The sequence below is a fragment of the Castor canadensis genome, chromosome 3, assembly GCF_047511655.1.
Source record: "Castor canadensis chromosome 3, mCasCan1.hap1v2, whole genome shotgun sequence".
Lineage (NCBI taxonomy): Eukaryota > Metazoa > Chordata > Mammalia > Rodentia > Castoridae > Castor > Castor canadensis.
The window spans coordinates 79,935,800-79,953,935 of record NC_133388.1 but is presented as its reverse complement, the minus strand read 5'-3'; the positions used below and the strand labels follow the sequence as shown (position 1 = coordinate 79,953,935).

Below are 18,136 nucleotides of genomic sequence, written 5' to 3'. Positions count from 1 at the left end.
TGCTAAAATATAGGCAAGATATGATAAATATCACAATGCATACTTCTTACCGTCAGAAAGCATATAATTAGGCATCTGGAGGAGGAAAAGAACACATACCATGTGGAATGGGGGAGAGTGGTGAGAGCTGGGTTTTGGTGGAAGCAGATCATCGACTTTATGGGAGAAGTATCATTTCAGCTGTGGCCAGAAGGATGAATAGGACTAAAAAGGATCAAGGAAAGAGGCCATCCCTCAGACCACCCTTGTGCTTCTATAGCAAAAGTTGGGCTCTACTACCTAAGAAGGACCCATTTACATGTACAGAAATAAAGCCAACCAGAGAGCAGCTGATTTCTTTTAGATTTCCTTGACCTGGGATGGATCGTAATGCAACTCATATCCTGGCCAAGAATCCTGGATACTCCTCTATGTTCAAACTAAATGTTTAGGAAGTAATCTTGTTAAATATATATTTACACTCAAGAACAGAACACCAAGGTTCCTGATCTTGCTTCCTGGCCTTAAACACAAAGACACTATTATATTTTCGAAAAGGAAATGATTCCAGTATCCCTGCCCAGGCTCTGAGAACTTCTGTTTGCCCTCAATCTTCTTCCTTCTCTTCAAAGGAAATCCAGACTTTAACCCACACTAGTGTGGACAGCACATGAGGTTTGGTGTTAAAGCAGCAAGGATGCGTTTCTGTTTAAAAGGTGGGAACACTGTTTCTGAGTGACAACATTTAGTATCACTTCCCTTGAGATCTGCTACCATTAACAATTCAACTGCAGGGCTGGGTTCATTTCATTTTAAAATGTAACTCAAGAGCTTAAAATTGGTAATTGGGCATCTAATTGGGTATGCAAAGGCACTCACTGGATTTTAACAGCTTCAACAGGTAATGTTTAAGAACATTAAAAATTAGAGGAATGATGAATCAGATGCAAATGGAAAGTGAACAGATTTTGGCACTTACAATTTAACACACAGCTAACTAGTGTTTTGAGCTGAAGATGTTCAGTTAGGTTGGTTTCTTAAATTTTCTTATACGCCAGCCATTATCAAAATATTTTACTTTTTAAGTTTGACTTTTTAAAAAAATTTTTTATGCATTTATTCACATGTGCATACATTGTTTGGGCCATTCCTCCCCCCTGTTCCCCACCCACTCCCTCTCCCCACCATCCCCCCTTGTTTCCAGGCAGAACCTGTTCTGCCCTTATCTCCAATTTTGTTGAAGAGAAGACATAAGCATAATAAGAAAGACAAAGCGTTTTTGCTAGTTGAGAATAAGGATAACTGTACAGAGAGATTCCTAGCATTGCTTCCATGCACAAAGTGTGTTACAACCCAAGTTGATTCATCTCTAACTGACCTTTTCACTTGTTCCTGATCCCCTTCCCATACTGACAGCTCTGTTACTTTAAGGTTTCTGTATTAGCTCCTCTGCAGTGGGGACACCAAACACTTTCCTGTTTTGGGTTTCCTACCTTTCCCCATACCTCCCATATGTGCTCTTCCTTTAGCATGTGACCCAAGACCTACAACATTCCTGTATTTGCCCTAGGTCTAAAATCCACATATGAGGGAGAACATATGATTTTTGGTCTTCTGAGCCTGGCTAACCTCGTTCAGGATGATGTTCTCCAGTTCCATCCATTTACTTGAGAATGATAAGATTTCATTCTTCTTCATGGCTGAGTAAAATTGCATTGCATATAAACGCCACATTTTCTTAATCCATTCGTCAGTAGTGGGGCATCTTGGCTGTTTCCATAGCTTGGCTATTGTGAATAGTGCTGCAATAAACATAGGTATGCAGGTGTCTCTAGAGTAATCTATGTCACAATATTTTGGGTATATCCCCAGGAGTGGGATTGCTGGATCATATGGCAGAACTATGTTTTTAGATTTTTAAGAAGCCTCCATATTGTTTTTCCAGAGCAGTTGCACTAGCTTGCATTCCCACCAGCAGTATACAAGGGTTCCTTTTTCTCCACATCCTCACCAACCTGTTGTTGGTGTTTTTGATGATGGCTATTCTAACAGGGGTGAGGTGGAATCTTAGTGTGATTTTGATTTGCAATTCCTTTATGGCTAGAGCAATGCTGGAGGTATCATAATACCCGACTTCAAACTATATTACAAAGCAATAGCAATAAAAACAGCATGGTACTGGCACAAGAACAGACATGAAGACTAGAGGAACAGAATAGAGGATCCGGATATGAATCCACACAGCTATGCCCACCTTATTTTTGACAAAGGCGCCAAAAATATATGATGGAGCCCCTTCAACAAATGTTGCTGGGAAAAGTGGTTATCTGTTTGCAAAAAATTGAAACTTGATCCATGTTTATCACCCTGTACTAGTATCAAGTCAAAATGGATCAAGGACCTTAATATCAGACCTGACACTCTGAAGTTAATACAGGAAAAAGCAAGGAATACTCTGGAAGTAATAGGTATAGGCAAGGACTTCCTCAATAGAACCCCAGCAGCCCAGAAACTAAGAAAAAGAGTGGATAAATGGGACTTCATAAAACTAAAAAGCTTCTGCACAACAAAAGACATAGTCTCTAAATTGAAGAGACCACCCACAGAGTGGGAGAAAATATTTGCCAGCTACACATCAGACAAAGTACTGATAACCAGAATATACAGGGAACTTAAGAAATTAAACTCCCCCAAAATCAATGAACCAATAAAAAAATGGGCAATTGAACTAAACAGAACTTTCTCAAAAGAAGAAATTCAAATGACTTTCTTTTTTCTATTTTTTTTTTACAAAAGTATAACTTAAAAGTGTTCACTTCAATGCAGCCTATCAGCAAAGGGCTGATAGGCAATATGCATTGCTTATGCCTATTGGGAATACCAAAAAGTATGAGCTTTATTCACATAGCATGGTTAAACAGCAAAGAGCATCTGTGAGTTCATTAGAAATCCGGCCTCTCGCTGGGGCATCCAGAAGACAGTCGGCTGGACGTCTGCTAATTGAATGGAATGGCTCTTTTGTGACAGCCTATTCCCAAAGACCTCAAAGTCACTTATGAATACTACCAGTGCCTGCTCACTATTTATTCTTTCAAAGATGTATTTAATTTTAAATACCTAATACATTTACATGATTAAAGACAATACATTAAGACATTGTACTCCCACCTCTGTGTCCATATATTCTATTCCTTCCTTCTCCCTGCCATCCTACACACCTTTCTTTCTTTCTTTGTCTGGAAACACACATACGAATATTCTTATTTCCTCCCTTTCTTTTACAAAAGGTAAAAGGTTTACTTTCTTTTTAAAAAAAATTATATGTTGGTACTCTTGAGAATGATAGATCCAATTTCATAAATTCTTTGTATTAGTATATATTAATTTACAAAATAATGGGTTTCATTGTGACATTTTTGTGCATGCATATTTACTTCCTTTTTAACTTCACTTATCCCCCTCTCCCATTCCTCTACTCCCCTTCCTTTTCTCCCATTAGCCCACCTTCTACTTTCATGTCTTTTTTTTCCCCTCTAGATTCCATGCAATATTTGTCTTAGAAAACATGCAATATTGTCTTTCAGAGTCTGGCTTATTTTGTTTAACATGATGATTGCCATTTCCATCCATTTTCCCACAAACAAAATGATCTCATTCTTCTTTATGGATGAATAAAACTCCACTGTATACATAGACCATATTTTCTTTATCCACTCATCTGCTGTTGGGCCCCCAGGGCTGATTCCACAGCTTAGTTATTGTGAATACTGCTGCAATAAACATGGGCATACAGGTATCTCTATTGTATTTTTCCTTCTTTGTATAGTTGCACATACTCCATCCTGAGGACATATGAACTATTTAACCTGCAGCCCCCACCTTGATGGACAGTGAGTGCTTTCCAATCTTTTACCATCACCAACAATGCTGAATTAATATCTTGCTAGTATGCCATGAGAATAAAGTTCCAGAACTGGGTTGGATCACATGGTCAAAGAGCAATGAATTTATAATTTTAATATACATTGCCATCAGCCTTCCATAGGCATTGTAACATTGTGCCCTCCCACCAGAAATCTATAAGCTATCTATTCGTCATGCACTTGCCAAGAGGGTACAGTCAAGCTACTTTTTTGCCAGTTTGAGAGATGAGAAATTATATGCCAGTGTACTTTAAATTTGCATCTTACTATTACTGAGGCTTATATGTGTTTAAGGTCCATTTGTAGTTATATTCTTATGAATCACCTGTTTGTGTTTTTTTGTCCATTTTCTATAATGCTGGTCATCTTTTTCTTACTGATTTCTGCAGGTCTTTTCTAAGGAAACAAACTGTGCTTTGAGTATTCTCTCATCTTATTATTTCTTTTTGACTCATGCTGACTTATACCATGAGATTTTGGCAATTTTGCTTTGTTATACACCTAAAAAATAGTTATCCACTGATCTTTCTTCTATGGTCTCAAGATTCTCAGTAATAGTTATTTATTTCCTTACTCCAAACAAATCATTTAAAATATTTTTAAAATACTTTAAAATGTTTACATACTTTTAAAGTATTTTGTTGATATCATTTTCCATATTGTGATATTTTATCTACTTAGAAGTTATGAGTAGTGTAAGGCATGCATACAATCTTATTTCTTCCAGATTGAAATTCAATTTGTTTTAACACCATTTATTAACAGTTTAGCTTTTTTGCATGAATTCGCAATACTACCTTTTTCATATATCAAATTCTCCAAGTGTTTGTGTTAACCACAAATTCTATATGTGGCCTTCAATCCTACCAGATACCTGATCCAGGGCTCTGAGAAATCTTAAATTCAATTATCTAATGACTTTTCTGAAACTTCATTCTCAAGACACATCTTGGTCCTTATCAGTTGGTCTTCTGTTTTATTCAAACTCAATAACTGCCTTTTTTTTCAGAGGTGACTCAATGTCTGCTTGAACTACTTATGTGGGCAATATAAACTAATACGGGGTCATTGCTTATGATTACTATTGCGGCAGTGAAACCAAGGAAGAAAGGACAACCATAACATTACAGGACTTAAAGTTCTCATTAGACAGTCTTCGGCGTGAACAGCCATGTGCCTCAGATGTATTTTAAATTGTAAACATAAGAAAGACTACTGAAATTCTACAAAAGAACAAAAATATGTGAACTGTAAAAAAAGTATAAAAAGAAGCAACAATAAAATAGTCAACAATCAAGGGAAAAAAAAGAAAACAAATGCTGGCAAGGATGCAGGGAAAAGGGAAACCTTATACACTGTTGGTGGGAATGCAAATTAGTCTACCCAGTACAGAAATGAGTATGGAGGTTCCTCAAAAAACTAAAACTAGAACTAACTTATACAGTTATACCACTTCTTGTATGTTACCAAGGGATCAAAGTTATCATATAACAGAGATAACTGCACATTCATGTTTATCATGGTAGTATTCACAATAGCCAAGTCACAGAATCAGCTTAGGTGCTTATCACTGAGGGATAAGTGAATGGCTAAAGAAAATGTGGCATATATACACAATGGAGTATTATTCAGCCACAAAATGGAACAAAATAAGCCAGACTCAAAAAGACAAGTATCACATGTTTTCTCTCCTATGTGGAATCTAGACTTAAAAAGCAACAAAAGAAGACATGAACAAAGGGAGACAATAAGGGAAAAGGAAAGGTACAGGGTGGGGGAGGAGGGGGGAAGATAAGAGAGGACAATGGGGGCAAATATGATCAAGCTACATTATATGCATGTATGAAAATGTGACAATGAAACCATTTTTGTACAATTAATATACACTAATGAAAATGTTTAAAATGCCTAATATCTAAGTAAATTTAAACTACGGGAGCCAGACCACTGAAGTAGAGAAGAAAATAGATTCCTTTTAAAGACTAAGAGGTAATTTCCATCTATTCTCAGCTAATCATTCATATTAAATAATTAATAGTAATTCATACAAAATAATATGTAAGACTGGTTTTGCTATGGCTATCTGTCACTTCTCTACAGCCCTACATATTATGTGTGCTTATCATACAAAGAAGGTAATCATAACAGGAATTTCCTTCTTTAAAGAACAAGTAAGGAACAAAGTAAGAATAGAGTTCTGTACTTAATGCTTTGCCCTCTTCTACCTCAGGCTGGCTCTTGGCTATGGATCAATGTTTCCTTTCATTCAGATGTCGTGATAGCATTTGGTACACTTTTACCTTCTTCTTGAATCCAGAATAACTGATTCTCAGGGCTTATTTGATAGCAATTCTATTACAGCCTCAAACCAATTATTTTAAGACAAGATGAGGGGGCAAAAAAGGAGAGGAACTGTACAAACAATTCAACAGAATCCCTATTCTTCTTCTTCTTTTAATGTTTCTTGCCTCTCCCCATTGCCTTTCTTTCCCTGAGCTCTAGGCACTGTTTTAACAGAACAGAAACAATATCTTGGTTGGCAGGAGCTGTGAACAATAAAAAGCCAAGCAGAACTGATGATTCCCTAACAATTGCAGGGCAGTGCCTGAGGGGCTCTCAAGGGCAGGAAATGCCCCATTTATGGGTATCGGGCCACCTGCTCCCCATCTACCACTAACAGGGAGTGAGCAGTGATGACTGTTTTCCTCATTACTTTTTATTGTCTTAGTGCACTCTTTCTTCACCTGTTAAACAGTGAATCTCTTCTCACCAGTTGGCTTGACAGCATGTGCTCTGGGAAGAGTCTGCCTGCATCTCTGAGGGAAAGGCTAAGATGTGATGTGACTGAGCTGACATTTGTCTTTTCTCCTTGTCATGTTCTAACTCATCTTTGTGCTGGGGGGTGCCTTTGAAAACACTAACAAACTTTTTTACTACTTGTTCACCATATTCCCTAGAGGAGCCAGTGGAAAGTTTCCTGAACTAGGAACTACTAGGAATTTGCTCCTGGCCTTGGGAAAAAAAAAATGCAATGACTGGAGACAGGATCAAAGATTTTTGAAAATTCCAATGAGAATGTAAAACTGACTGCAACTCCTTGGGGACAGGTACATTAATGCTTAGCTCACATCCACACATTTACCCTATGCCATAGCTATAACAGGGGCTTATCATAGGTTCCACGAGCACAGTATGGGAGAATTAATGGGGAAATATGCAGGAAGTAGCATGCCCCTGGGGCAGGACCTGCAGCCTAGGTGTGTGATTCACTGTTTCCCACTGTCTTGTGCTGGGAATTTGGACTCTGAATGTGGAACTGGAAGGAAAAGAGAGACAAAGAAACAAAAATATGGAAACAGCTCAGTTCCGATATTACCAATTTACTAATTACTACCATATTACCAATCAATTAATTTACTAATTTATTACCATATTACCAGTTTAATTTTTATAAAAATTACCAAATAAAAAAGTGGGCCATGACAAGAACAAGTAAAACCAATGATTATCGTTAATTTAATTCTGTATACCATGGTCCTCTAAAGAAAAGGAGAAGCACAGATAGAGGACAGAAAACAGCCAAGTAGCACTGAGGGAGGGGCAGTTCTAATTTCTGAAAGGTTAGATGACTCATGTTTCATAGGTTTTTCTACATTTATTCACTGAAAGAGCATTTTATCACTTCTTTGAAAATCTCAAAAGCAAGGATACTGTTCAGATAACTACTGTATTATTTTGAGAACACTATTTTCACTCCCTTACTACCTACATGCTTTCCTCTACACCACTGTACCTTGCAGGTAATATGGTCCAAATACTGCATCTCCCTCTGGGCTTTTCTGTAAATCCTAGCAGAATAAGTCAATGGGAACAAAGGGAAAAGTTCGGATTGTACAAAGTGTTCCTGGGCCACTAGTTCAAGGGTGAGACTCAGAGGCAGTGCTCTGGACACCTTTCTTGGAACTCAATCAATTCCTGAATTTCTTCATTTTCCCAAGGCCATGGTGGGTGGCCAGGGCTACAGTCAGCAGATGTAGTTTATGTTGGAATAGTCCTCAAGTTATGGCAGAAAAGCAAATCCCTGTCTAGGGAATAGACTTCAGAAAAGAACTCAAATCAATGTATGAGCCTCATTCAAAACATGAAAAGGCACTTAAACTTTGGAGCAGTAAAACACTTGAAACAAGACAAAATGTTAAGAATGACAGGTGCAAAACAACAGAGATGACACTCACAAATTCAGCATGTGTGGAAACAGAAACATGGTTTGCTACTAATGTCCATTTACAGACACTCACGACAGGAGGCTGCTGGGTTTGAAAGGAATTTACCTAAACTCCCTGAAGTTAAGGGGACAGACTAGGAAATCACTTGCAGACTGTTCCCAATAATGACATGGATGCTTTTTTGCTTAATTGTTCTTGCTGCTGTTATTTGAGACAGGTTGACATTATGTTGCCCAGGGTGGCCTCAAACTTGCAATCCTTCTTCCTCAGCTTCCGGAATGCTGCGATTACAGGGGTATACATTTAAGTACAGATGCATTTTTGAAAGTTGATAATCCGGACTGATGCTTGTGCAGGATAATTGCAATGCTGGGAATAGTCACAGCTCTGAGCATTATTGCAAGGTAGCTTTAATAGGGTGGGAAAGAGAGAGGGAGTGTACATACATGAGCTAGTGGTCAGCTGTAGGAAAGGTGTATGGAGAAGATATACCAGTGCTGTCATGGGAATATCCATTCCAATTTGCCCCAAGTTGGATGTTAGAGGTTCACACTGTGAGGAGTGGAAATCAGGATATTAATATCCTCTACCTTGGTAGTACTGTCCCCTCACTGTCTGACATATCTTAACCTACCAAGACAGGCAACTATCTGAAGCAGCCACTGCTCACAATAGTTACCCTTCTCCAGGGTGACTGGGCATAAAGGGAGGCATCCCATGCATATGAAGCCTGGCCCCAAGTTAACTAATCTGAAGATGCTGGGCCTCCGCCTAGAACTCAACAGAGGGAGAGAAATCTCCCAGCCTGCACTGCCTGTCTCCAGAACACTTCTTCCTGCCAAGCCTGCTCCAGCCTGCATCTACTCAGCACTCTTTCACATGCCCCAACAGGGGCTTTGATTATTTAGCTCTTCTCTTCCAGTTCCCTACCTATCCCTACTCACTCTCAGCAAGACTTCTAAAATAAGGAAACAAAAGCTTTAAATTGCATGTCTCCAGCTTCCTGACTAACTAGTTCTAGCCTACCAGGTCACTACTATAAATTCATTTGTTCATATAATCCCTCATACAGAATCCATTCTAATTGATGTTACTCAAATTTACATAACAAAAACCTATTGACATTTTTAAAACTGCACATATCCTTTGGGCCAGTAATTCCATTTCTAGAAACTTCGCCTGAGGAAACAAAAGTGAATATGAACAAAGCCTGAATTTCATGGCTAAGTCACTGCATTTCTATAATAATGAAATATGAGTGATAACTTCAATTTCCAATAAGAAGAGATTGGCTAAACAAATTCTGCAATATTTTCATATCACTGAATATTGTGCAACAATTATGAGGCTATAAAATACTTAGTGACATGAAAATATGTTCACTCAGAAAAGGAAATTATGAAACAATATGCATATATATCGAATACTTATAAAATATACAAACTTAACCAATACGTAAATGTCCCCCCAAATACCATGTTCCTCTGAACATTTTTGCGTCTCTAAATGCACCAAATTTTTTGCAAGTGTGTATTTTTTTTTAAGTTAAGTATCCTGCTGGCAAGGTTGTAGGGAGAAAGGTACCCATATACATTGTTGGTAGGAGTATAAATTAGTCCAGCCACTATGGAAATCAGTATGGAGCTTCCTCAAGAAAAAAAAAAAAAGAAAGAAAAAACCCAAAAACTAAAAACAGAAGTCCCATATAATGCAGCTATATTACTCCTGGATATACATCTGAAGGAATCTAAGTCTGCATCCATCAGAGATAAATGCAACCCGTGTTATTGCCACACTAGTCACAATAACCAAGTTATGGAATCAACCTAGGTGGATAAAGAAAATGCGATATATGTAGAGTTTTATTCATCAATAAAGAAGAAGAAATTATACCATTTGAAGGAGAATGGATGAAATTGGAGATCATTAGGTTAAGTGAAGTCAGACCCAGAAAGACAAATGTATTTCCTCTATAGGTGTAATTTAGATTTAAAAAAAATGAACATAGAAGGGGGACTATTTGGGAAGAGGAATAAGAGAGGATAGTGGTGGGGATGAAAATGTCATAATGAAGATGTACAAAAATAAACTATCTTGGAATAGGTTGAGATTTATAGAAAATGTGAAAAGCTGAGGACTCCTTTGTACCTCCTATCCAGTTTTCCCTATTGCTCCATTAGGTGGAAATATCTGTCACAATGAATTAATCCATACTAATACAGTATAATTAAATCCATAGTATGTTCTTATTTCCTTACTTTTTATCTAATATCTTTTTTGTATTCCAGTATCCCATGAAGGACACTGCTATTATTTTGGTAATAAAAATTATACTGTTTAAAAAACATGATCTGGGATACCACAAAAAAACCAAGACCACTGTTTTCATATCTTTTCACTCCTTTACTACCTACAGGGTTTTTTTTATATACCACTGCACTTTGCAGGTGATGTTACTACCAAAAAGCGATTCCCAAATTACATCTCCTTCTGGGTTTTTCTATAAATATGAATAGAATAATATACTGGAACACTGGGAAAGGCTCCATGGAATAGTGTCAGGAGTGACACTCAAATATTAAATCTGCAACCCTGAAGGTTCTGCTTTATGTGAACTTGCTAGGCAAGGGAACCTCCTATTTCCTTGAGTTCCCACGTTGAATACTTCTGAAGACTGCTAGTTAAGGTGGAAAACACCCCCAATACTCAGTTTATTACAGAAAAATGATCTGCTGAAATTGCTGGCCTGGAGTTAGTCAGTGGAGTCTCCTGTGTGCCGCTCTGGTTCTGAGAACTGGCTTACTGACCAGTTATTTGTTCTTCCCTAGCATCTAAATCCCCCTGGATTCTTCTGCAAAAGCTAATGGAAATGCCAGACGATGCTCAAAGAAGAATGCTTTTTAAAAAATGTTTTGAATTGGAACTTTCCTACAGCACAAGCTCTTAAATAATTGGCAAACAAAAGAACAAAATAATAAGCTGTGCTGAAAGGCAGGGCAAAACCAAAAAAAAAAATCTGTTATTAAAGGATGCTTTCCCTTTTTAAAGAAATCTCATAATAACTTTTTAGTTTGTAACTGCATAGCTATCTTTGCGAAAAGGACCTATCTTATTCAGAAGAAAAACAAGTCTTTGGTAAGCTGTCAAGATTAAATGGATTTATCAGCCACATATATTCTATATAGTGGGACAGGTTATAGATAATCTTATCCTTAAAAGGGATACCAGAAAAAAGGAACAATTTCCTTATGTTAAAATATACCTTAGCTTCAAAACTAATATTAATGAATTTTGGATAAAATAACCTGAAGATTGGTTGCAAACAGCTCCTAATTTCTACCTTCCATTCACAATGGAAATTCAGGAACAGAAAGTACCAATACTTCTGTTTCTGAATCAACAAATTTTGTTTTAAATTTCAAGGTCACACTGAAGAAATTCTGTTTTGACTTATTTCCCAAAGGACAACAATTCTAAAATAGCTCTTCTTTCTAAAGGCAATAAAAAAACCCAAAGCTTTGCCCAGCTGAGCCAAGAGTCAGTATGAGGTGGGCAGCCCTGGCTGACATGGCATTTTGAAGACTATACCCTGTGATTTTCCCCATGTCTCCACTGAATGCCTTGGCAAATCAATCCTCAGTATCAACTTTCCAGAAAATGCATGTATTCAGTAAAGTACACAGGTCTGTTATATTTGTTATTACATCACTTGTAAGCCCTCCATTGTCCTGGTTTTGCCCCATGAGAAATACACACAAACACTGAATTCTAAAGCTTCTCACTGCCCTGACATGGCTTTGCCTTTGTACTGTGGGCAGTCATGTTATGTAAGCAAACAAATGATTCTTCCTGCCACATACAGAAATGTATGGACCTGGCTCTTGGTCACAGAAGAGAAATGTGATCTGCTTTCATTTAGGATCCTTAGATATCTGTACTTCCAAGACAAACTCCGCTGCTTCCCCATCAGTGCTCTGCTTTTGTCTAGCCATGGAAAAATCAAGAACCATGGGGCTGTACCCATTTAGAAAGAGTGTCAAGTTGTCTCAAGGATCTATTCAACCTGCCTTGCTCAGGCTAAAATAAAACTTACTGTGGTATCCTTGAAAATCTGGGAGCGCCAAGAAGTCTTCATGTCATTTCTACTCTTTACTTTGACTCAAGAACATTGCTTTAAAAAGTACATCTGGTACCTTGACACCTAAAAAACTAGCTAGCATTTGTTGCCCTTAACGCAGAGAAACTAAAGCAGATACCTTAAAGCAAATGAGGCCAATAGGAAAAGGGGACCAGGAACTAGAGAAAAGGTTAGATCAAAAAGAATTAACCTAGAAGGTAACACCCACACACAGGAAATCAATGTGAGTCAATGCCCTGTATAGCTATCCTTATCTCAACCAGCAAAACCCCTTGTTCCTTCCTATTATTGCTTATACTCTCTCTACAACAAAATTAGAGATAAGGGCAAAATAGTTTCTGCTGGGTATTGAGGGGGGGAGCGGGAGGGGGCGGAGTGGGTGGTAAGGGAGGGGGTGGGGGCAGGGGGGAGAAATGAACCAAGCCTTGTATGCACATATGAATAATAAAAGAAAAATGAAAAAAAAAATAAATAAAAAGTACATCTGGTACCTTGGCATGTGGAGATTTTCTAAGATGTTGGACAGCTCTCCCAATATAGCTGGCAAAAGCCAGTTTTCATTGTCATAGTGAGCCTTCCCATCTCCAAAATAAGTGTCCTGAATAGAGAGTTTATTTTCCTGTAGTCAAGATTTGGCATATTCAAAGTTCACAGGACAAACTGGTGAGGTTGAGCATGCTTGCAAAATAGAGGCACCTCAGGATCTCTACAATGCCTGGAAAGGAAGGCTGGATGTGGTGGCTCACACCTGTAATCCCAGCTACTTAGGATGTGGAGATTGGGAGGATTATGGTTCAAGGCTATCCTGGGCAAAAAGTTAGGGAGATCCCATCTCAACCAATAACTTTAGCTATTTTGGGGTAGGGTCTCACATTTCAGCACAAGCCAGCCTAGACTACGAACCTCCTGTTTGCGCTTCCTACATAGCTAGGATGACACGTGTACCAACACACTCAGCTTTATTGGATGAGATGGGGTCCTAGTAGCTTTTTTGCCTGGGCTGGACTTGAACCTTGATATTCCCCATCCTTGCCTCCTAAATTGTTAAACAGATCCAGCTACAAGTGATCTGTTACCTCTTATCTGTACGACTTCAGATGAGGTGATTTGTACCTTCATATTCTTATCTGTAAAATACAAATGATAACAGTAACTATAAATCCAAGTTGTCACAGAGATCATAAATAATGTACTTAATGATCTTTACTATAGGGTTGGACATACAACAAATAATAAATATTGGTTATCTTAATAATTATCTCTGAGAAGTCTTTGATATCTAGAACTCATCAATAATTCACATTAGATTTTCTTGCTATTTTTACTCTGGAATTTGGTGGTATCAATTGCCCTGTGGATTGAATAATTCCATTTACTTTTATGATTGTTATTTCACGTTAGCTTTAAAGATTTTTCTCCAACACTTTATGCTACTTGAACTTACATGTGACTTGAAGTAACACTGCCATTCTAAAGCACTTCATTTTCATGCCATGTGTTTTTCAGCTATGTTAGAATTAAAATAAAGCAATTTAAAAGGACTTAAAACTAGGCAGTAGATAAATTTGGATTATAATTCAAGTTTCCTAACTCTAGTCACGCATTGTAGAATGCCTTGCTATTTTCTTCACTCCAAGCCACAGTCCTCCCTCGGTATCTGAAGGTGCCAGGTTCCAGACCTTTGGTCATGGAAACCAGCAGATGCTCAGGTCTCCTACATAAAGTTGTATTTGCCTACAACATATCACATCCTCCTACATACTTTGAATCATCTCCAGATTGTATATTATACATCATAAATGTAAATGCTATGTACAGAATTGTTACACTGTCTTTTTAAGGAAATAACAAGAAAAGTCTGTACATACTAAGTGTGATTCAATACTTTTTTTTTTTTCCAAACACTTTCAGACCGAGTTGGTTGAATTCACAGTTGTAAAGCCACAGTATGGAGGGCCGACTGTACTAAACTACACCATCTCCTCTTGTGCCCTCTCAAAGAAGCAGCCAACATATCAGCGAAGACATGAAACCCCTTTAAGCTCTGTTTCTAACAACTAACATGGAAACTACAGTTTTATCTAGTTTTTGCCCCACCCTAAGTGATGTCAGGGATCCAAGCATGAATGAGAACATATCTTGGCAGTTGAGCTGTTTTGCTTCCTCAAGTTTATGTGGTCTTGACAGCTAAGGTCTTGATGACAAACCTCCTGTACTGTCGTGTTACCCACACTGCTTTTCTATCTTTGGTGCTTTATTTCAATACAGCTTTTTTAACTGTGCAAAGGTAAGTCATATATCCTTCCTGATGTTTTCTTTGAAATCAGTAAAATCTGAAACCTGCTAATTTATAATCACTAGAAATTAAGGAATTTCAAATGAAACCAAACACTTATTTAGCACACGTTGCCATTATTCATATATTCCACATCCATCATTCAATTTTAATCTCTCTCCTTACAGCAAAAATAAAAAGGGCGCTGTTTGAGAGGAAACTCACTCTCTTCAGCCCTTCTTCCTAAAATCTATATTTGGATACAGCAGTTAGTGGTCAAAAGCATTAACAGGCTTTCCATGAGGCATTACCCTTTTTCTCCTTTTGTTTTGCAAACAGAGCTTATTAAATCTTTGCTGTAGGCACCAGGACTGAAGAGCAGTGAGAATGTGCTGATGTGAAGAGTTTTACTGAACTCAAGCAAATCATTTTTGATTTGCCACAATGCCACAACTGTAAATGCCAGAAAAGCATGTTGTTTGAGTGGCAAATGCAAATTCCTATCATATAAAACATAGTACAGGAAAGCCAACAACTTACCCCTCTCCCTGCACTAGGGGTTTAAGTCAGAGAAGTCAGCTGCAGATGCTTCCCACTAAGTATTTTCCAATCAGTGTGAAGGACAAATTTTTGGTGCTAGTATAGCTTAAAGCAATCCTACTAGCAGTGTCAGAAAAAAATCAGTGTATATTTTAGGACATTCAGAATTTCTTTCTTTTAGTTCTTCTCTATTCTATTTTGAGCTGAGACACACACAACTAAGTTTAACAACACACAGTTTAAAGACACATAGGCACACACGACTAATTTTAACAACCAATCAAGTAAAGATATGCAAAGCAAAGCCAATACAGTAGCGTTTATGCCTCACAATTCATAGGAAAGTTAGCCAATTTTCATCTTCACACATACACACACCTTGACTTGCAGTGTCTCTTAAATTGACTAAAATGATAACAGGGAGGTTGTGTTTTAGAGACAAATCCACAAAAACAAACGAAATGGAAAAGAATACAACATCCACAAAGCCTTGGAAGATAAGAACACGTGGACAAGTGGCTACTAACTAGATAGGACCAGGGAGGCTGAAACCTAAGTTGGCAATAGGGAAAACTCAAAAAGCAACCAAATGTACAGAAGAGAACCTCTCAAAGCCAAGAGTTTTTAGGCATCAGGTCTCTCTGGAAGGAGGAGTGAAGATGGAATTGAAATAAAAAAAATAGCTGAAAGTCTGTTCAAAAGCATTCACATACCCTAGTCCTTTTCTTTGCTCTGATAGATGGGTACCTGCCTTTTCCAGGCCTTTTGGTACCAGACATAGTTTAGGGTAGGGGAAAGGCACTAAAAAACAAAACAAAAAACCTTTTTTTTCCTCACACAAAAAGATTCACATAGTTATGCTTAATCTCCTCATTCCTCTTTTTTGGACTCAGCTCCTAGAACCCTGAGAGCAAGTCTGATTTTTTTTTTTAATAGGCAGAACATCAGAAAATCCTTTCCTGGGGAATCTACCCTGGACCAAAAGAAAGTCACACAGATGCTAACATCCAAGGTATCCCCATGAAGCAGTATAGCCAAAATCATCTTACAGTGAGGCACTTAGGAAACCTAACTCACACTCAGGGTTTCTAATCAGCTTTTAAAATTCTACTTTGAGCAGACAACCAAAGCTCACTGAGCCAAGTCTATAGTATATGAAAGTTAGAGACCTAAACAGACAGTCAAACGCAACTTGGAGAAAACAGGGACTAGGCATAGAGAAGAAAAAAAAAAAATAAATCTATCACTAATGCCCTCATAAACAATAACAAGATGTCTAAGAAAATTCAGAAAAAGCATGCATATATGTATATGTATGCTCCTAAAAAGAGCATTGAAAGAAAGAAAAAAATGTAGAAACAAATTACAGAAATAAGTCCAAGAGGATACAGATCAGGGTCCTTTGTTGTGAAAAGAACCTGTGTTATTTATTTTTAGCAGAAATGGTTTCTTACAATACATTAAATGACATACTCTCCAGAAGGGTTAAACAGACAGACGGACACTGGGATGTGCTTTTAGTATAGCTCTCAAACTGTACAGAGAATTAGACCATGGGGGGTTCTACCACCAGAAGACTGCCTGCCTCCTAAGTAGGAACTGTCACAACTACTGCCAACTCCAAAAGCTCGTTTCTGTTGCCAAGGGAAAGCCTCAGAGCTATGGCTGCTGGCTGCAAAGCTGGGTGGGTTGTGCTTGCCACAATTCATAGGACCGAAATGGATGGCAAACAGCCTGCTTCTTGCCCCTCACAGAGCTAGGACTGAACACTGGTGCATCTGCTAATGCTGTCCCAGGGAAAAGCCTCCACGGCTATGCCTGCCAGAAGATAATAAGGAGTACTGCTGAATCTAAATTATGTCTAGAACATGAGCTGCAGAAGAGCCTAGGAAATATAACATTTAGTTTCTGGTCTCTGTAGCACCCAAGGATAAACTAGAAGGATGGTGCGATGTATGTGAGCTAACTATCCACAAGATCAGCAACATCTGAACAATGAACTATCAAAAAGAACAATAGATATAAAAGGAACAAGGGGCTGGGCATGGTAGTGAGCAACCTGTAATTCCAGCATTTGTGAAGTAGAGGCAGGAGCATTGTGAGTTTGAGGCCAGTGTGGGCTGCACAGTGAGAAATGAAAGATGAGAGATGAGAGATGAGAGAGAGATGAGAGAGAGAGAGAGAGAGAGAGAGAGAGAGAGAGAGAGAGAGAGAGAGAGTCAGAAAGAGAGAAAGAGAGGAGCAAGAGAAAGAGAAAGAGTGAGAGAGAGAAAGAAAGAAAGTGAAAGAGAAAAAACACAAGAACATGGGGCTGGGAGGAGGGGGGGTGGTACATGAAATTTTTCAAAGAATACTAAAGGAGCTCATTAAGTTATGGTATAATAGAAGAAAGGAGATAACTTGTAGATATATCACTAGGAAATTGCAGAACACTGGGTATTTAAAGATCTTACAAGCTTTCAGAGTAGAAGGAAATAAAGTTGTAAAGAATCCTTTTGGGCTTCTCAGCAGTACTACTGTAATCTAGACTACAAAGGGACAACACTTTGAACATTTCAAAGGAAGTTTTAGTCCTCTGAAATAAACTGAAATAGGATATTCAGAATATAGTAATCCCTGATCTATCCCCAGAAGGAGCAGTCCTGTGGAGTGATGGACTGAAACCCCTAGTTGATTGGCCCTATCTTTTATTTAAAATTTGTACCTTTATTCCTTTATAATTCCACACCCAGCTAAGCTATCAGTCGAGTATCAGGGTAGAATTCCATTTCCAGGCAGACAAGTTGTTTATGCCAGTGCATTACTATCCTCCCTGGGCTCCATTTTGACTCTCATTCCAAGACTTCTTTTTGCTTCTCCAGTGTTCAATATCTGTTTCTTGCATTCCATATTTTCCTCCTGCTCAGTTATGCCCTGATTTCTTGAAGAGAAACTAATAACATCTGTGAATAGATACCTTTAGACAATGTGTTAATTGCAGCTGCAAATAAGTCCTAAATAGGCCCTTGGAAGAGTTTGCCTTCACCAATCACAGAGTCTTTTTCTAAAAGATGTC

At 38.1% G+C, this 18,136-nt stretch overlaps 1 protein-coding gene across 10 annotated transcripts in view; it reads right to left on the bottom strand.

The window, feature by feature from the left end:
* Stxbp6 (syntaxin binding protein 6) overlaps positions 1 to 18,136 on the bottom strand; it is a 234,629-nt gene that overhangs the window by 68,895 nt on the left and 147,598 nt on the right. For 8 of the 10 annotated variants that reach the window (XM_074068246.1, XM_074068247.1, XM_074068249.1 and 5 more), the window contains exon 3: positions 13,343 to 13,393. The exons of the other annotated variants lie outside the window; for them this stretch is intronic. In XM_074068246.1, the coding sequence (XP_073924347.1) occupies positions 13,343 to 13,393 (51 nt within the window). The remainder of the gene's footprint in view (positions 1 to 13,342; positions 13,394 to 18,136) is intronic. 10 annotated transcript variants of the gene reach the window in all.